At 40.2% G+C, this 20,307-nt stretch overlaps 1 protein-coding gene across 1 annotated transcript in view; it reads right to left on the bottom strand.

Moving 5' to 3' along the window:
- The window catches only part of TBCD (tubulin folding cofactor D), a 122,902-nt gene that overhangs the window by 34,545 nt on the left and 68,050 nt on the right, over positions 1–20,307 (bottom strand). The window contains exons 18-24 of the mRNA XM_063175628.1: positions 19,980–20,065; positions 15,547–15,627; positions 14,770–14,843; positions 13,791–13,908; positions 13,001–13,061; positions 11,642–11,664; positions 2,237–2,268 (exon numbers count right to left, since the gene is read on the bottom strand). Coding sequence (XP_063031698.1) covers positions 2,237–2,268; positions 11,642–11,664; positions 13,001–13,061; positions 13,791–13,908; positions 14,770–14,843; positions 15,547–15,627; positions 19,980–20,065 — 475 coding nt within the window. The remainder of the gene's footprint in view (positions 1–2,236; positions 2,269–11,641; positions 11,665–13,000; positions 13,062–13,790; positions 13,909–14,769; positions 14,844–15,546; positions 15,628–19,979; positions 20,066–20,307) is intronic.

Below are 20,307 nucleotides of genomic sequence, written 5' to 3'. Positions count from 1 at the left end.
CTGTAAGAAAATAAGTTTGATAACAAGATCAATACCCCCCAGTAAAGAGAAATTGTAGCAATGTTGAAGAGACAACCACAGGAAGTTACATTAGCATTACTTTTAAATTGAAGACTATTTGCTAAAAGATATTCAAACTAAGGGAAATTAAAAACTGGAAGGAAATTACATTTGTACAAAAATCACAGTGATGCAGTAACTGTCCTCTGACATGAGTTAGTCCCATCATTCCTGCAAATCCCTTGTTTGGGGAGATGTTTTCTCTCTCTGCCATTCAAGGTGTGCACACAAATATCAGCCACTTTTTTTTGTTATACAGCCCAGAAATGGCAGTGCAGCATCAGTGAAAATAAACCAACTGAGACAGGGATAATACTACAGCCACTAAAAACTATTCAAATATACATGACAGGTTTTCCTACCTCTTATTGACATTGTTTTTGAACCTCCAAGGAGTGGCATTTGTGCACTGCACACAGCTGGGAGCTATGAAACTGGATGTAACTTTATTTCCTTTGATACTTGGAATATATGAGCACATCCTTTTCATAATAAAGCCCTTATTATTTTTAATCTATGAAATTAGAGTTGTACTGCTTACAAACCCACTTTGAGAATTGTATTTTTTAAAAGGTTTGGAGGATTTTTTGGGGAATGGAAATTAGCACAGTAAACACTGCAAATTTAATCTATGAACTTATTAAAGTTGTAATGCTTACAAACCTACTTTGAGAATTGTATTTTTTTAAAGGTTTTCAGGTTGTTTTCAGGAATGGAGGTAAACACTGCAAATTTAATCTATGAACTTAGGAGAGTTCTAATGTTTACAAACCCACTTTGAGAACCGTATTTTTTTTTTAATGTTTTGAGGTTTTTTGGGGGAATGGAGATTAACACAGTAAACACTGCAAATTTTCTGTCCAACAGATTGTATTGCTCAAATGAAAACTCAGCAATTGGGGAATACCATTATCTTTCATCTCCTGGGGTTCAGTTCAAATAAATTATATTGGTCCAGCTCCAGGTCACTGCCTGGAGTTGGTGGAGAGGAGGGAAAGCACAGAAGAAGGTGCAATATAAAGTAATGCCATTGTTTTGTTTTCCTCTCCTCCCACAACCTGATTTTTGACTCTTCCTCTGGGCTCTCTACACAGTTCATCACCTCCATTTATAATCAACTTACTGGGCTCCAAATCTACTCCTGAACTCACTCCTCACCATGGCAATGCCACACAGAATCCTCTCAGAACTGTGTGTCAGCTTCTCTGAACTAATATTTATTCACAGACAAGTGCAATGTGACTAAACCCAAGTCTCTTGGGGTTCCTCCTCAGCTCTCTGCACTTCTTTGTGCTCTGTTGTGGTTGAGACCATCATCTTCATTAGACATGCAGGCAATTTGTGGAACATTTTCAATTCTTCTCTCATTCCACCTACACACTTGTACCATGCCAAAATGCTGCCATTTGTATTTCTCCAAAACCATGAAATGTTCAGCTGCTTAAAAGCTAAAACATCACAAAAAACCTATTCCTTCAGCTTGCTTTTTGTGTCAAATCTCACTCAAATCCTCCTTTTCTTCCACCTCAGTGCTGGAGCTCTTTCACCCATGAGGTCTGGATGGTTTCAGATCTTCCAAGCTGGATCTGCTCTGCAGCACTTCCTTCATTCAGCTCACAAGCAGGAAACATCATTTCCTCATCCACCCAGGCCACCTCTTCCTGCAACACCCTTCCTTTTTTCAGCTTATAACAATCTTCCAAATCCATCTTTTCTGTGGTGCCACACTCCCCACAGACTGTTGTTTTATATGGTCTTTGTGCTTCACTTCTGTGCACACATATGTTATGATAAAATCATGATTTCCACCATGGCGTCTGTCTAAAAGTGCAGACTATATCTCTTCTGGAGAGAAATTGAAAATTGGAAATTCTGGAGAGAAATTGGAGTAAATCACAGATGGAAGACAGTTCAATCCTGAAAAAACTTCACTGTGTGCAACAGCAGAAGGACACAGTGAGACACAGAGCCCAGAACCATCTCCAGCTCTTACACAAAGTTATTCCAAGTGCATTGGTTATTCCAAATTGGCCTCCAAAGTTCATCTTTTCTTAATTACTGTGCAGACTTTACTTACACATTCAACACAACACATGCAAAACAAACTGGAAACACATCAACAGCCAAATTCCTCAGGGCACCTCAGGTGCTGTCCCAGCCCAGCTGTGGTACTTACCAGCTGGTCTCATCAGCTCTCCACCTAAACCCCTGCAAAGCAGAAACAGCCTTCAGAGAACAACCCACCACAGGCAACCTGTGTACACTGCCCATAGTGAGGCAAAAAGCACCTCAAAACCATTTCAGAATGAAAGCAGAGCACAAAATACCCAGAGTTTTGTGTTTGATCAACTCTGCTTCCTTCTAAATCAACTTTTCTTGACTTCAGCGTGATTTATACAAACCTCTCCTGAATATTAAGGTTTCTTCCTGCAAAAATGCACTCCCAGTCTTCCTAATCTTTAATGTGAATAATAAAAAGTTCATTTTGCTTTTCTTTTCATTTGCTTCAGGAACATTCCAAACCCATGAGACTGGCCAAAGGACTTTCCAGTCATACAGACTCTACCAGCTTCTGATTTCCACAAATGAAAAGGAAAAATGAAAATGAAAAGGAACTATGTGCAAGTTTTAAATAAAATCATCATCTCTGTAAAACTAAGAAGAAACTTCCCTTCCCAGTTCCCATTTTGACATATGTTAACTGGTTTCCTCTCCTGGTGAGATTTACCATCCTTCTCCTTTCCTGCTCAAGCCTCCTCCCAGGTGATTTTGTGTTTATCACCACATGAAACACATCAGAAAAGGGAAAGAAACAAATGGCTCAAGCTACTTCAGACCCTCCTGAAGTGCAGATGTGTTCAAGGATGGTTTCACCAGCTCAGACCTCAGCCCAGTGCCTCTGTCTGAACAGGAGCCTGGCCAGTAACAGCACTGGGAGGAGAATATCTGAACTGGGAAGAGGGGAGAGGGAAAATCATCCTGGAGATGGCAGGGGCTGTTTGCACTCCTTGGCTTCTCCTGGCTGTGGGCAGAGGCTTCTCCTGACCCCACGGAGCAGAGTCTGCTGCTTGTCTGGATCCCCAGCCCCAGGGCAATGCCTGAGGTGTTCCACTCAGTGTCACCCTCTGTGGCTTCACTGCTCCACTTTGTGAACCTTTGACCTCCCCTTCCTTTGGATATTTCCTCCCTTGACTCCTCATTGTCTGCCTTCACTTCTGCTGGAATATTTCCTCCCTGAGGTGTGCCAAACCCTTAATCACCTGTTTGCATGTCCATGCTCTGGCAGAAACTCCCAGCAAGGGCAGCAACAACAAAAACCTGTTTATTTGCTTGTTGTTTTTTGTTTCTTTTATTTGCTTGTTGATTTTTATTTTAAACATTTTCTTCCTCCTCTCCTCCTCCCTCCCCACAATAAAATTAGTAGCTGTGCTCAGAAGGCCAGCTTAGCAATCCTAACAGCTCTTACAACTTTGTTCTCCAGTTTATCCCTTTGTATGAGCTTCAAAAGCCTGAACATTTTAAACAGGTTTTTCCATTCCACACGAGGAGGTCCCTTCTGTAATATGCTCTGGGTTTCTGACTGCTCAACAATTTCATTGGTGTTTCAGCCAACACAGAGATGCCAACTCCACAATATTCTCATTTGTCATAGGTCAGCACTTCCTTTAATTGAGAAACTTTTGCTTTCCACAATCAATATAGATCAGGCTTAATTTAATAATCCCAGCTCAGTTTATCATTGTAGGAAGCAAGCAGAGATTCTGCATCCTCATGCTGATAAGGTCTGTGTGTTGTCTACCCCACCTTCCTGCCATGCTGTCTGCTCTCCAGCTTCTAAAAAATTTAAATTAGAAAACAAAAAAAAGTGATGCAAGGAGTGGAGACAGCAGCAAAAGCAGGTGACTGATGTGGCAACCTTTGCTTCCTCTTCCACACTTCTTCTCCCCTTAATTTTGCCTTCACCCATTCCTTACCGTGCTGCAAATGAGTATAAAATAATCACCTTGCAAATGTGTTTGGTGTGCAGCAGAGTCTGCTGATGCAGGGATTCAGATATGGACTGCTCTGCTCCAACTACAAAGCAGAACTGACTCACAAAGGCTGCTCCTCTCCATTTCCTCACTGCCAAGAAGGAAGTCAGGCCACTCCAAGCTCTGCTGATGGCAATAATTTGAGTGCTATCCTTTCCTCTGGCAATTCACCAACTCCAGTTCAGTTCAGAGCCTCTCTGAGGATTGCTGTCCCCATGCAAGAATGCAGAAAGGTGACAGGGATTTGCATAGCCACTTTTCCACGTGGCACAAACTCCAATCCAGTCCCTCTTGGTGGCACCATGACCTGAGTGTTCTCCCCTGCAAAGCTCCCTGAGTTGCTCTTGCTCAGACACTCTGTGTGTCCACAAATAAAGCTAATTTTGTTCTCCCTTTCCACAGCTTGTGCATATTTCACTTTTAAGAACCAAAAATTCTATCATAATCCAAGATCTTTCCTCAGCCAGTGCTTGGTTTGTCAAACATGATGCACATCTTTCTATTAACTTTATCTCACTCCACACTATTTCACTAAATTAAAAAGATACGGATCTACCTAATTCAGAGATTCTGAATTTTGCTGTACAGTCAGTATTCCTTCTTTTTTATTCCAAAGACACATCCACAAGTTGCATCACATTATTAGATGTACCTGTTTCAAGCTTTAATTATTAATTCAATTTGCAAATTGACTGATGCAGTGCCCAGGCCCCACAAGCTCCTGAGCATTCCCTCCTGCGTGCAGCTCCACAGCAATGCTTCTCTCCTGGAAACATCCTGGGCTGAATCACAATGGATGCGTGGAAAATAAAATATATAAACCCTTGCAGAACTGAGGAATTGACATTACTGACCTAAGAATGACAGAATCTATTTTATAATTACATTGCCTTGAATCAGAACCATTGACAGTGCTGTTCTCAGAGCACAAAGAAGTTCAAAGTACTTTCGTGGATTTATTTTTTTAAATTATTTTAAGCCTGCTGCTTTTTGTGCAAAAGCCAGAATTCCTCTTTCAGATAATAAAAATAACAGTAACTGAAGCTTAGAATTGAAAAGTATCAGTTTTTCTCACTTACTTAAGGCATATTCTTACTTACAACTACAGAAACATAAGTTTATGATTTTTCTGCTTAATATCTGTGTATTGTGTTTTTACATCAATTTTTACAGATCAAACTCTTCAGTGTCTGTAGAAGTTTCTGTTTTTCCCATTCCCACACTTCAGAATATTTTTTTAGCATATAAACAGATATTCAAACCTGAAGTTAGAAGTACTGGAATAGCTGAAGAGATTCAGTTGTAAATACTGGATTTTGGAAGAGAGAACACATATTTCACCTCGACATGAACAGCAACCAAGCATTTTCCTTGGGAGCTCTTGGTCCCAAATAGAACTGAGGTATCTTTAAAGGTCCAGGTTGCACATTCCCTGGGCTCAGGAGGTGCAGAATGGCTTTATCAGAGGGTACCCCAGGGGGAAAGGGAAAGCCCTGAGCTCAGCTGAATAGATTAACAAAGATTCATGGCCAACCCTTCAGTATGCAGAGAATAAAACCATACTAACATGAGAAACGCCAAGTTTTAGGCTATTGTAAATTCTATTCCACGTTGTATTCTAACATCAGAATGCTACAGGTGAAATCCTGGCTCTATGGAAGTAAAAGCTTTCCCAGGGACTTCAGTTTGTAGCAGAATTTCACCTTGTACCTCTTCAGAGGACAGTGCAGCAGGATCTCACAGAGCCCTGGATGCATAAAACCCTCTGAACCTGGAGGAACTGCTAAGATGAGCTTTGTTGCAAAGCTGGAATTCTTTGCTGATTAAGCTCATATGCCTAAAAAAAAAACTCTTTTAGGCAGATGCATGCCAAGAAACACATTTGCCCTGAAACCATCAAGATCAGTTACAACCTTCAAGGTCTTTGAAATGAGCTGAGTTTCTCTCTTGCCCAGCACCTGTCAACACCTGCGGGCTCCTTAACTCCGCTGCAAACGCCGAAACTCCCAAAGTGCTGCTTCCACTGCCACTGCCTGCCCCTCCAAGCTCCTAAATCTGCTGGGCTGCCACAGCTGACGTGCTCCACAGCCAGGGATGAGCTCAGAGCAAGGCTGGGTGTGCAGCACGTCGCAGGCACGGCGTGGGAGGCGCTGCCCAGCATCCCAGCACATCCAGCTGGGGTGGAAGCCTGGAGGGTTGGAGCAGCATCTGCTGAGACACAGAGGGCACTGCAAGCACCTGCAGGCAGCCCTGCACTGCCACGTCCACTCCTCATCTGCTGGTGTCACACTCACAAGGGGCTACAAGGAAGCTAAAAAATGTTCTGAACTGTGAGAATGGGAAAAACACAAACTTCTACAGACATTGAAGAGTTTGATCTGTAAAAATTGATGCAAAAATTGATGTAAAAATACAATACACAGATAAAGTCATAAACTTATGCTTCCATAGTTGTAAGTAAGAATAGACCTTAAGTAAGTGAGAAATGTAGCCATGATATTTTCTGAAAAATCCTTTCCTTAGGATTTTTCCTCCTGAGAAGCTGAGAAATCTCAGGAACAAAATGTAAACAATGGTTATCTGCTGCTGTGGAATGCAACAGGTGCATCTGTGATTGGTCTCATGTGCTTGTTTCTAATTAATGGCCAATCACAGTCAGCTGGCTCAGACTCTGTCTGAGACACAAGCCTTTGTTATCATCCTTTCTTTTTCTATTCTTAGCTGGCCTTCTGATGAAATCCTTTCTTCTATCCTTTTAGTATAGTTTTAATATAGTATATATCGCAAAATAATAAATCAGCCTTCTGAAACATGGAGTCAGATCCTCATCCTCGGACCCCTGTGAACACTGTCACAGAGAAACTGTATTGATAAAATGGTGAAGGGTTTATAATGTAAGGGTGTGGTTGTATGGAATAAACCAAGAGTTTAGAAGTTATAACAGAAGCCAATGTGTGCTTGTGAGTTTGAAGCCCATTGGATAAAAGTATCCACAGTGCAGCAGAAGCAAGTAAAGGTGACAGGTCAGAAAAGCAAAATAAATTCTGTGGCAGCTGTCCATTGGGTTAGAAAGTTCTATATTGCCTTGTAACAAAGAATTTGTGACTGCTCCTGAGCTATGGCTTACTGCTTGCTCCTCTAAAATCCCACTGCCTCTGAGATTGATGTTTATCTGAGCAATCAATTGTTCTTAGCCTGAAAACAGTCCCATCCCTTTATCTCTAGCAGTGACAATAACACTGACATCTGTCAGGCTGAATAGCCACTCCAGAACCTCAGACCAGATGAGGCAGGTTCAGAGAATCTTAACACAACTACTACTAAATTACTGTTTTCTTGAAGACTTTTCATATTATTGAATCACAGAATTATTTAGGTTGGAAAGACCTTTATAAGATCATTGAATCCAACCACTGCCAAGACCAATCTAACCCTTTTAACATGTCTTTTAAACCTTTTAAACTGAAACCCTTTTAAGACACATTTTATTTGTGTTAAAACCTTTTAAACTAAACCCTTTCTAACATGTCTCTTAAATCCAGGTTTTCTAGATGGTAAAAAACAGGGGATGGTGACTGCACCACTGTCCTGGTTACCTGTGCAAGGGTTGCATAAACCTTTGAGTGAAGTATTTTTTCCAACATCAATTTAAACCTTTCCTGGTGCAGCTTAAGGCCATTTCCTCTTTCCCATCACTTGTTATTGAGAGAAGGAGTGCTGAGAATGAGTCCAAGGTCTCAGATGCACACAGAAATAGATCTGCCACAAAAAAACCAGCTGCTAACCATGCTGGTGCAGTGCAAGCAGAATGGAAATCAGGCTGAGTACTGACTGTGTTTAAACCAGCAGAGTGATTTCCTAACCCAGGTTAACACAGCTGAGGCAACAGATGCCACAAGTTTTCATCTTAGGTTTTTATACATTAAAAACACCATTTAAACCAAATAAAACACAGCACCATTTTGTAACTTGATAACCTGTACAGCCCTAAACAGGCACAGGAGGCAGATGCTCTACAGGGCATGGTTTGCATATGCCTTGGTGTAACCCCCACACAGAACCCAGAAACTCCTGCACAGCCCACAGCTGGAAGTGCACATGCAAATGCTCCAAGCAACCAGCTCCTCCAGACAAACCAGTGCATCAGAATGTGTCAGGATCAAGGCTAATGGCAGGAAATACTCTCTGATGTGCCTGGACTTGCAGGCTCCTTTGTACTATGGTAAAACCAGAGAGGACTTCAGCACGAGGACAGAAAAATATTTGTATTTATAAAAAAAATGGTAATATGGTAAAAGATGGGATTTTTTTACAATTACCATAAATAAATTGGAATGCTTCGAGTATGTTCAACACTGGCTGCAGTAGAACTCAAAACAGGATTATGTAAAGGATAATTCATGACCATTTTTCAAAATCAGGTTAAAGATGGTGCAAGAATTGCTAAACAAAGATGGTAGGGCAGCTCTTGTGAACGTCTCCATCCCAGCTTTCTTTGGCTTTCTCTTGTCTGATTTGAGGCCCTTATGGGATTCAACAATCAGACAATCAGAATCAGACAATCAGAATCAGACAATCAAGAAACTCATGACCCATTTTCCAGCTTAAAATTAATAAATTGCAACTTGGTAAAAAAATATTTTAAAAACCCCAAAATCCAGCATTTCTACACTTTATTTCCTTTTCACTTTCTCAGAGAGCAAAAAATTCCCTAGAACAATCAAAGCATTAAAATCCCTTCAGTCCCTGACAAGGCTGTTTAGTGGACACAAGTGAAAGCAAAACATCTAATAAATAAATATCTAATTTTACCAACCCCAAAATCCAGCATTTCTACACTTTACTTTCTTTTCCCTTTCTCAGAGGGCAAAAGAATCCCCTAGAACAGGTTGATCAAAGCATTTAAGTCCCTTCAGTCTCTGACAAGGCTGTTTAGTGGACACAAGTGAAAGCAAAACATCTAATAAACAGCTGAGACATGTGGCCAGATGCTCTTTGTTAATGCAGTTTAAAATTTTGAAATACAAATAAAAAACAAAAAAAAAAAGGTTTTCAACATTCCTCCAAGATGTTTTTAACACTGAAAATTCCCGGTAGCAATTTCTCAAATGGAAATCTTTGGAATATTATGTGCAATAATTACTCATCATGAAACAAGTTTGGCTTGTTTCACTAAATGCTTGCCCAGCAACACTCAATTGTTGGTTTGTTTTTATAACCTAGTTTATTTTTCTTGTCCCATTTTCAAATATTTTATGCACACTGATATTTTACAATATGGATTAGGGCAGACATCTCTGTCTCAGCTAAGTATGACAGCAAACAGCAGTGAATCAATCCAGCTTGGAGTTGAATTAGAACTCTTATCTAGAACAAAAACATTTCTGTAGGCATCTTATAAATACCATTAAGATCAAGAAGTGCACATTATGACAAAAACAAATTACACCCAAGCTCCACCCTGACATTAAAGAATTTATGGAAGCCAAGAGAGCCACCCACAAAGACATGAATATACAGTATCAGCACTAAGCCTCTCCAGCAGCCCAAGCTCACCCAGGGCTGGAAGTGCCACATTTCTCTAAATGACCCTCAAGAAGTAAATTTCATCATTTTTTCAGAAATTTTCATTATTAAAAAGCTTGCATTAAAAATTTAACCTGTAATTAATAATTACATAAAAGACTAATTCATTTAAAGTAAATTTCCCTTTCCTTTCCTTTTTTATCATTTTTTCAGAAAGTAAATTTTATATTTTTTTCAGAAAGTTTCATGATTTAAAAGCTTGCCTAAAAGAAATTTAATCTATAATTAATAATTACATAAAAAAACTAGTTCAGGTTTATACTGTTTTCAGGGAGGGCACATGTGAAGAAGCGAACTAAAAATGACCAAAAAAATGTTGTCAGTTACAGTTATTAGGGACTACAAGTCATTATGATTTCATTTCCTTAAATTTAGAATCAAACTCTGAAGTCACACACCAGTTTTAATTCACATTTACTTAACAGTTCCTTAAGCAATATCCCTTAATTTCCTGGAAGCTTCAACAAATAGGAAATTAAAACAACTTAGTGAAAACTCATTTACATTTTCATTGTCGCAAGAGTTGAAAAATTGCCCTGAACCTTTTGCAATGCTCCTTCCTGCCTGTCACACAGGATGGGGAAAGGAATTCTGGAATTCAGAGAGAAGCTGACAGGAAGGGAAGGGGGAAAAAGGGGGGGGAAAGAGGAAAAAAAGAGGAGGGGAAAGGGGGAAAAAAGGGGGAGAAAATGGGGGAAGAAAGGAAGAAAAAGGGGAGAAAAAGGGGAGAAAAGGGGAGAAAAAGGAAAGGAAAGGAAAGGAAAGGAAAGGAAAGGAAAGGAAAGGAAAGGAAAGGAAAGGAAAGGAAAGGAAAGGAAAGGAAAGGAAAGAAAGGAAAGGAAAGGAAAGGAAAGGAAAGGAAAGGAAAGGAAAGGAAAGGAAAGGAAAGGAAAGGAAAGGAAAGGAAAGGAAAGGAAAGGAAAGGAAGGAAAGGAAAGGAAAGGAAAGGAAAGGAAAGGGGAAAGGAAAGGGGAAAGGAAAGGGGAAAGGAAAAGGGGAAAGGAAAGGGGAAAGGAAAGGGGAAAGGAAAGGGGAAAGGAAAAGGGGAAAGGAAAGGGGAAAGGAAAGGGGAAAGGAAAGGGAAAAGGAAAGGGGAGGAAAGGGGAAAGGAAAGGGGGAAAAGGAAAGGGGAAAGGAAAGGGAAAGGAAAGGGGAAAGGAAAGGGGAAAGGAAAAGGGAAGGAAAGGGGAAAGGAAAGGGGAAAGGAAAGGGGAAAGGAAAGGGGAAAGGAAAGGGGAAAGGAAAGGGGAAAAGGAAAGGGGAAAGGAAAGGGGAAAGGAAAGGGGAAAGGAAAGGGAAAGGAAAGGGGAAAGGAAAGGGGAAAGAAAGGGAAAGGAAGGGGAAAGGAAAGGGAAGGAAAGGGGAAGAAAGGGGAAAGGAAAGGGGAAAGGAAAGGGGAAAGGAAAGGGGAAAGGAAAGGGGAAAGGAAAGGGGAAAGGAAAGGGAAAGGAAAGGGAAAGGAAAGGGGAAAGGAAAGGGGAAAGGAAAGGGAAAGGAAAGGGAAAGGAAAGGGGAAAGGAAAGGGGAAAGGAAAGGGGAAAGAGGAAAGGAAAGGGAAAGGAAAGGGAAAGGAAAGGGGAAAGGAAAGGGGAAAGGAAAGGGGAAAGGAAAGGGGAAAGGAAAGGGGAAAGGAAAGGGGAAAGGAAAGGGGAAAGGAAAGGGGAAAGGAAAGGGGGAAAGGAAAGGGGAAAGGAAAGGGGAAAGGAAAGGGGAAAGAAAAAGGAAAGGAAAAAGGAAAGGAAAAAGGAAAGGAAAAAGGAAAGGAAAGGAATGGAATTTGGGGCTCATTAGTTCAAGGCCAGTTCTGCAGCCCCTCTGCAGCCACGGCACCTGAGGCACTGGGAGGGACTGGGGTGGGTGTCACTAATTGTACAAAACACCCCCACTTCCCAGATCCTGGTTTCAGTCCCTTTAACTGACATTTTCAAAGATGAAAAATGATGGGTTTGCATCTTTTTTCTTACCTGTACAACTGACGACTGCAAAGCTGGGGGGGGAAAAAGTAACACATATTTTAATTGAGTTTGTTTGATCCAAGTGTTTTCATTTTTCCCTTTACATGCAATGCCATATAATGTGAGCTGTGCAAAACTTCAGTTAATTTAAAAAATAAAATTCAAAGTGAAAATCTCTTTAAAACAACTTTTCTATATCCACTTGGACTTTGTTAAAAAAAAAAAAAACAAACTTAACACTTAAAGCACTAATTTCCTGAATTCCAGACCCAAGCTGCTCCTGCAAATACCCTGGAAGCCAGTTTGGCTTTGAAAATAGATTTGCTTTCTCCCACTGGCTCTTTTAAGATGATGATAGACTTCATTGTCTGATCACTGAAAATAACTTTGGAAGCTACAGACTGAACAGAAAAACTTAACCAAAGGCTTAAATGTGACTGAAAAATCTTACTTCATTCTTAATGTTACAGCAAGCCACTGTAAAAAATCAAAGATTATCACATTTCTATGCAGCAAAAGCCAAAAAACACAGATTATTTAAATTTGAGATTTTACGCAACTGCACCATAACAACTCAAGGCCAGCGTAAGTGCAGACTGTGCTGACCAAGCTTTCAGGCACTTCAGCATGAGAAAGTTAAAGGAGGACAAAGGTGCTTTTTGAACCTGTGGCAGCAGCTCTGAGCTGTGCCCAGAATTAAAGAGGCACCTGTAGATTTTGGTGGGTGAAGGGTGAGATCTGCCAGCACATCAGAGCTGACACTAAAGGTGCAGGAACAGCAGGAGTCTGAATGCTGGAATATTGTCTGAAATATTGGAGTATTTCATTCCATGCTGGGATGAAAAACCCAACACCATGGGAGGACTGAAAATGAAAGGGAAAAATTAAGCAAAATTCACTTCACAGAAGTATTTGGAAGTGAGCAGGAAAAGGTTTCATTTAGCATAAGCAGAGATACAGACAATGCATCAACTGAAATGCAGAATATGACTTTTGAGAGCTATAAACAGGAAATTATGGATGCAGGGACAAGGAATGGGGCTCACCAAGTGTTCCCTGAGCAGTTATCCCACAGCCAGTCAGGAGGATAAAGGGGAGCAAACACAGAAGGAAAAGGAACCAAACACCCCCTCGGGCATTTCAGAAATGAAATTTCCAGCAGCAGAGCTGGGGCTTCAGCAAGAGGCAGAAGAGCCCCCAGTGTCACTGTGAAGACACAGGGACCAGGACAAGCAGCTGTCCCAGAGCCTGGGGGTGTCCAAACCACCAGGACAAGGCTCACTCTTGGCACAGCTGCCTTAATTGTAAATCTTTGTTAAAAATCATGCAGCATTCCAGGTTAAAATTAGATTCATGCTGGCTACAAACCTCTTGGTGAATTTGCTTGAGCCCCTCCAATGATTTTTCAGTGAAATAGTATGTAACAGATCTGTAAAAGCATACAAAATTTTTAATACAGATTTCCTCACCATGCTGTAAATAATTGTTTTTCCATAACATCATTGTACTTTCAAACAAAAAACCAATCATTTGGTTTCAAATTATGCTCCACAGAAACATGCAATATTTATTTTTAAATAGTACAGCAAACATAACAACATAAACTCTTTCCTCATCATACAGAAAACTATTCCAAAAGCCTTATAAAAAAAATCAGTGTCACTTCCTAATAACAGCCTATAATATATATAATTACATATAAATATATTAAAATATATATATATTTTATATAAAACAGGAAATTATAGTTGCCAATACACTGATAACTCTTTTCAGCTCAGTTGTATTTTTAGATTCCAACACTTCTGTGATTTTTCCATCTATTTCAAGTACTTCCTACTACTAAAAATGATCTTTTTGTCTCGAACACAAATTATTTTGATGGATACTGCTGGGAAAGAGGAATTAATCTGTATTTAACTGATCAATTCTCCAAGTAAGGCAGCAAAGGATCTCTCTTTCCTAATTCTGAATTTAAGACTGAAGTCTTAAATCACCGAATAAAACCTGAAAGCTCAGCATCACTCATAAAAACAACCAAAAATTCAATGGAAACCCAGTTCAGTGAGATGAAGATTTCCATAATTATACTCAGGAAGTTTTTAATAGAGCAGACATGAAAGGAAAATTTATAGTCTAGATAATGTTGCATTAATACCTATTATTGTCTTGTGCCAGTTTACACAGAGCATGGGTGATCTCAGCACAGGCAAGGATTGCCCCATGGCGTGTGTGCAGATCTGAGCCCACTGATAAAGGCAGGAGTCTTGGCAAAACTGAAAGAGATTAAATAATTAATTTATTATTTTTTAAACAAAGCATTGTGACAGATCACAGCTCTCAATGTAATTTTGCCTGCCTAGAAAGAACACTGGAAAAACTTTTCTGTAAAGTCAAGTATCCTGGTAACTTTGTGAAAAACAAGTTTTAATGAATTAAATTCTGACATATCACACTGAGCTATTTTATACTTTTATGTGGCTGAAACAAATAAAACAACATTGCTATTGGGCCCTGAGCTGGCTGAGCAGCCAGGGAAGTGGATGGATTTGATTTCCATGTTCAGTGGAACCTTCCTGGACCACAACAGGAGCCCAGGCAAGATCTGCACTGCAGCATCTCAGGGGCTGGGCACTGCCTTCAGCCACAGGGAAAATCTGCCAGGGATTTCCAGATCTCAGGAGCTGCAATGGGCTCAGAAAAGAACCCTGGGCCCGTGGTAAGAAACATCTGGTTACACACACACAGTCAGAAAGGAATTCTTCTGCAGGTGTCAGGCTGGACAAGACAAAACAGATCCCCCACCCTTTCCAACATCAAAGCAAGAGCTGGGAATTGGAGGGGCAGCTGCTGACACAACTGCACCTCACATTTCACCTCAGAACAAAAATTCACCTCAGAACCAGCAGAGCCCAGTGCAGCCAGCTATCAAAGGCCCCAGATAAAAACTAACCTGGCAGTAATATAAAATAACCAACCTGGCAGTAATTTAAATTTTTTTGCATAAAACCTAAAAAGAGGTTAAGCCATCGGGGTCACAACACTGTATTAAGTGGCAGGGGGGAATCTTAATTTTTATTTGTAGGTTTGTCTTGCCTCAGCTCAGCCTGGCTGGGCAGAGCTCAGCTGGTACCTACCCACGTTTGCCATGTACTCAGGGGCCTGGGGAGTGATGTTGTGCAGAGCTTTTGTGGAAAGTTCTCGAATAACACTGTAAGAAAGCATTGCTGAGGGTTAGCAAGTCAGCAGAAGCAATGTGCTAAAAAAGTAATGTGAGTAAGGGACTTCTGCCCCAGTCAAAACAAATATTCAGAATTACAGTACTCTCTGTATATCCTGTGCTTCCCCCTGTAAAAAAGCCAACCAAACCAAAGAGCAGCCAGTCTGCAGCCAGCTTTCAGTGGGGTGAAAAGAGCTCAAAGAGAGAAGGAAAAACACCAGTGCGGCTGGTGGGACCTGAGGGCTTGTTCTGGGCCCTGGCAGGGACAGTGCAGTAAACTGTGATTATTTCTCATGATGCAAACTCTGATCAGCACTGATAGAATCTCACCTGTGTGATATGTACACATTTCAATCTCCATGAGCACTGAATGTGAGTAAGCACCATCTCTATGCATGAAATCTGCTTTAATTAGGATAATTGTATGGTGACAGTGTTTACCCCTCACACACACTATATACCATATAAATGGGTTTTATTAATCTATTAACAGATTGAGGTCACGGCCAAAAGACAAAATTCATAAACCTGCTTAAGTGACATTGTGCTTGGGAGGTACAGATGAGATCACCCAGTCAAATGCTGCTGCAAACCCAGGTGTGAGTAAATTTAACAGAAATAATCTACAAAAGCAGAAAAATCTATGCAGAACAGTCAATTCCTGGATATTAATAATTAGATTTTATGAACTTACCTATCCCAGTGGTTAATCTTCATGTTAACTAAATGATCAATCATTGGCTGTGTATACTCAGAAAAGCCAGCAATATACACACTGAAAATGAACAAAAAACCAGATGTAGATTAGAAATATAGTCAGAGACAGAGTACAGAACCAATATCTGTGTGCATTTTAGCACAGCCTGTTCCAAAGCTTTAAATCCTCAAACTTACTTAAATGTGCCTTCTCCTAAATGGGATGCAGCTGAATGACAGGATGGGAAATATTCTGAATTATTGAAAAAACTTAAAACCACTTCTGTAAAACATTCAGATCATTTCTAAAACCTGCTCTACATACAACAAGCTTGACATTCAATCACATTGTTACATTCTAGAAAATCCAGATGTGTACATTAAATTGAATAATTATTTCAGATTGGAGAAACACATCACTGATATTAACTACAAGACAGAGGAAAAATAAGTATAGAAATGTGTTATATCTTCATAAATACAATGGTCCAAAATGGAGAAGGGATTTTCCATTTGTCCTTTCTAAAAATCAACTATATGCAGGCAGTGAATGGTGACAAAAGCTGAGGAGGCTGCAGAGCTCAGGTGTGAGGTGGAAGGGAACAGCAGCACCAGTCAGGGAGCCTGCATTGCCCAATCACAGCCACACTTCCAATCTCCAGAAGCATCAACTATGGAAAGCCAAGGTCAACACAAGTGAAGAGAAATGTTTTCTCAGTACATCTGATGAGTGTTAGATCACCTTGGGAGGCCCAACAATCAGCAGGACTTTGTGCCAGAAGGGCACAAAGGGATTCATGGATTATCTTAATTTCACCTTTTCAGATCTTTCCAGTGATTCACTTTACAGCTATAATGGTGTTCCATTGATATAGCTCTGTGCAGTCCGAGGCAAACAAAGAGAAAAACCAAATACTGCCACATGTTCCCATCCTGATATCTATGGAATTCATCAGAGAGGGAATCCTTAAATCCACAGCCAGACCTCAGTTACTTGAATCAACACTGCACACAGAACCACCCTCTACTGAGCCCTACAGGAGGATTTGACACTTGGTTCAAACTGCTGTTGATGCCACCAGAGATGTATAAATATATACAAAATATAAAATATAAAATAATAAATATAAAATTTATATCTCTAGGTCCTTTCCCTGCTCTGCAGGAAGCCACAATGACAGACACATTTCCCTTGCCATGTTTGAGCTCTCCTCTCTTCTTTGTAGTTGCTTTTCTGAGTCCCAGTTTTAGCACCCAACCATTTTGATTGAACTTCCTCGCCCAGCTAAAAATCAATCTCTTGGGTCACAGGTGTAGATAAATCCCACTTTCAGTTTTAGTTTATATCTTTAACTACAATCCTCATCTTCTGTGCCTACTGAGAATTTAATGCAAGAAACCCTGCATACAAATCTGATTTCCTGATGATGGTGCTGCTTAGATTTTTATACCTCACTCAGGTTCAGCAGCTTTTTCCTTAACTCTGCTTGTACCAAGCTCAGAACTCCTGGAATCACATCATCTCTCTACTGCCAGTTCATATAAAATAGGTTTCCTCAACCTTCCATCCTCAGAAATGTATTATGATATTTGAGCTGAATCCTCCAAATACCATCAGCAAAAATGAAACCCAGAGTGAAAAACCTGCATTAAAATATTTAGATTTGAAAAGCTCTAAACAACCATTTATACACACACACACACAAAAAAAAAAACATTTTTAAATATACATGATGCTGCCCCTTTACTGGAACAATATCATTATTGATAAACCAAATTCAGCCGTAGAAATTGACACTTTATGTTTTTTATGAGCTTTTATTGCTCAACATTATCATGGTACATGTTTTCTGAGTAGCCAAATATATAACTGGATGCTTTTTCCTTTAATGTTACTCAGGGAAAAATAAGGAAATAGCCAAGTAACTTAAATATTGACCTGAATAATGACAGCCTGCTTGAAAAGCAGTTTTTTTGAAGTAACAGAGTGAATGAGAGAGCAAATATTTTACAAAAAAATAGTTTGATTAATGGCACTGAAGATGGCTTCAGAGAACCAAGCTTCTAAGTGCATAAGGCTGTTTATTAAAATATTTAAAAATTTATTCCCCTTGCTGAACAAGAGAAATTGTTGTTTCTTTCTTCTTAAAGAAAGAAATCAACAGTAAAAATATTTTCACTTGGGTAAGTGGCGCTCGTACAAAAGCTGTGGAAATCACAGTGGAAGAAGTAAAAAAAAAAAAAAAATTTAAATTACCAATTCAGCTCTTGAAAAGTCAGAAGAACATAATCAGCCTCCAAGCCAGAATTATAGAAGAGAGAAAATAAAACCTGCTTTGTCACTTTTGGATGTTTTCAATTTTGTGTTAGTACAAAACCCAGAGTTTCAGCAATCCCAGGGATGCCATGCTCAGGGATCTCGAGCAGCTCCTGCATTTCCCCATCTCCCGTGGGAGGCAGCTCTGGGGAAGGCTGTGGGAGGAGGGTGGGGACCCCAGAAGGGCTGACAGTGGGTAAAAGGTGAAGGTTTGAACAGACTGAAATGGTTCTGCACAAAAGGGACAATGCAGAGTTGGACAGATTGATAAAAAACCAGCCAAGGTGAAGACAGAGGGCTCCAGTATGAATTAAAAATCTCTCAGTGGATGTGGAAGAGGTTTTACAGTGACTCATGTGAGCCAGAGAGAAGTTTGAGAAGAGGATCCATGTTTTAACAGAGGATCCGTGTTTGATAAGAGGATCCATGTTTGATAAGAGGATCCATGTTGGATCAGAGGATCCATGTTTGATAAGAGGATCCATGTTGGATCAGAGGATCCATGTTTGATCAGAGGATCCATGTTTGATAAGAGGATCCATGTTTACCCCTATAAGAATTTTCTACCAAGGTCATTGACATAGAAACCAAGAAAGAAAGAAGGATTAATAAGAGAAACCTGCAACTGCCTGTTCCAATGAGCACTTAGTTTGTCTCTCCTGACCAATGAGTAAAGTGTAAACTTATGAATTTTGTAAGAATGTATAAAAAGCATGCATGCTGGAAAAAAATTAGTTTGAAACCTTCTGAAAATGGAATATATTGCTCTGGATTGTCTCCCTCTCAACTACAAGTGGAAGTGACAAAGCTGGCAGTGCAGCATGACCCACCATGCAGCTGAGTGCAGTTTCTGCTGCCCAAGGACATCACCAGCACCAGCTCTGTGCCCTGCTGGGCTCCTGAGCAGCCCCACAGGGCAATGTCCTGCCCTGTCTCCACCAGGGCTGACTCAGCCTCTGTGGGTGCTGCTCTCCCCCACCCTGGCTCTGGACACAGACTCTGTCTGAGACAACTCAAGCCAGAACCAGCCCTGGCTCTTTGTCATTTCCTCGTGAGGAAATGCAATATTCTGCTCCTTCTGGCCATCCAGTTTGGCTCCCAGCTCCTCTGATGTCAGCACCTCTGTGTTTCCAGAGCTGACTCTGTATTCCAGGTTCATAACCACACCAGCCCAGTTTGGGTACTGCCATCTGCTCCTTGCAGAGATCAGCTGGGTTTTTCAAACATTACTGCACACTGTGGCCAGCTTTCCACTGAGCTAACACAGGCACTGGAGCTGAAGGTCTACGCACAGACCACAAATTCAACAACTTAGGCAAGCTGTTCTTTTAAAGTTATAAAAAATTATTTTTTATAACCTGATTTTTTCCCCATATCAGAGTCTGTCTACTGTCATATTCACATTTTCTGGAAAAATCCCTTTGCCACGATTTCTTCTCCTGGGAAGATGAGAAGCCTCAGAGAAATACAATATTCTCATTTGCTTCTCCCTGTTTTTGCTGCTTTGGAATGTGGTTTGGAGATTGTTTACCAACAGGTGAATGTTTGATTGGTTTTATGTGAATTGTTTTTACTTAATGACCAATCACCATCAGCTGTGTTGGACTCTGAGGTGTCATTCATGAGTTTTTATTACTATTCTTGTGAAGCCTTCTGTCTGTATCCTTTCTCTTTCTTTAGTACAGTTTTACTATAGCATTCTTTAATATAATAAAAGTACATAAAATAATAAATTAGCCTTCTAAGAACATGGAGTCAGATTCACTCATCTCTCACCTCGTCCTGGGGACCCCTGCAAATACCAGAATCTGCCATCACAACAGCCTCTCCTTTGACTACAACTCTCCAAACTTCATCTTGTCCAGCCTTGAGCAGCTTAGACACTTTTGTGACACCTCCTGGCTGCTTCCTCCTCATAGCCAAGGAAATCATGGCCACATTTTCACTCTGCCTCACACCTGATAATCAGTCATCAAAAAAATAAAACCACAATTTTGATTTACTTAAAACCATCAGTATTAAACAATGTTTAGTAAGGTGAAGTAATCAGATAAGAATTTCATTAGGTAGAAGAGCACCATCGTATTTAGGAAAATTAATAATTGGAAACTTACCTTATAGTCAAGTAACAGTTAACTCTGTTACCAACAGCAAAATAATCAGCTGCAGTCAGGATGTCAATGCCATGGGGGAAAGTGCCCTGCAAACAAAATATTGTTTTAAAAATGTATCATACATTCCAAATAGGCAACATGATTGAAAACAAATCTCCTGCTACTCTCCCAAGCACTGAAAAAAATACAATTTCATTTACAGTAAAATCACTTGTACTAGAGACATAAAGGATATTGAATATATAAACAGTAAAATAGCTCACTCTGCTTGTGAGTCAATGATAAACAGCCCAAGCCAATGGCACAGGCACTAACCAATGCAACAGCT

Source organism: Melospiza melodia, chromosome 24, assembly GCF_035770615.1.
Source record: "Melospiza melodia melodia isolate bMelMel2 chromosome 24, bMelMel2.pri, whole genome shotgun sequence".
NCBI classification, from domain to species: Eukaryota; Metazoa; Chordata; class Aves; order Passeriformes; family Passerellidae; genus Melospiza; species Melospiza melodia.
Note: the sequence above shows the minus strand (reverse complement) of the source record. Positions and strands in the feature narration are given on the sequence as shown.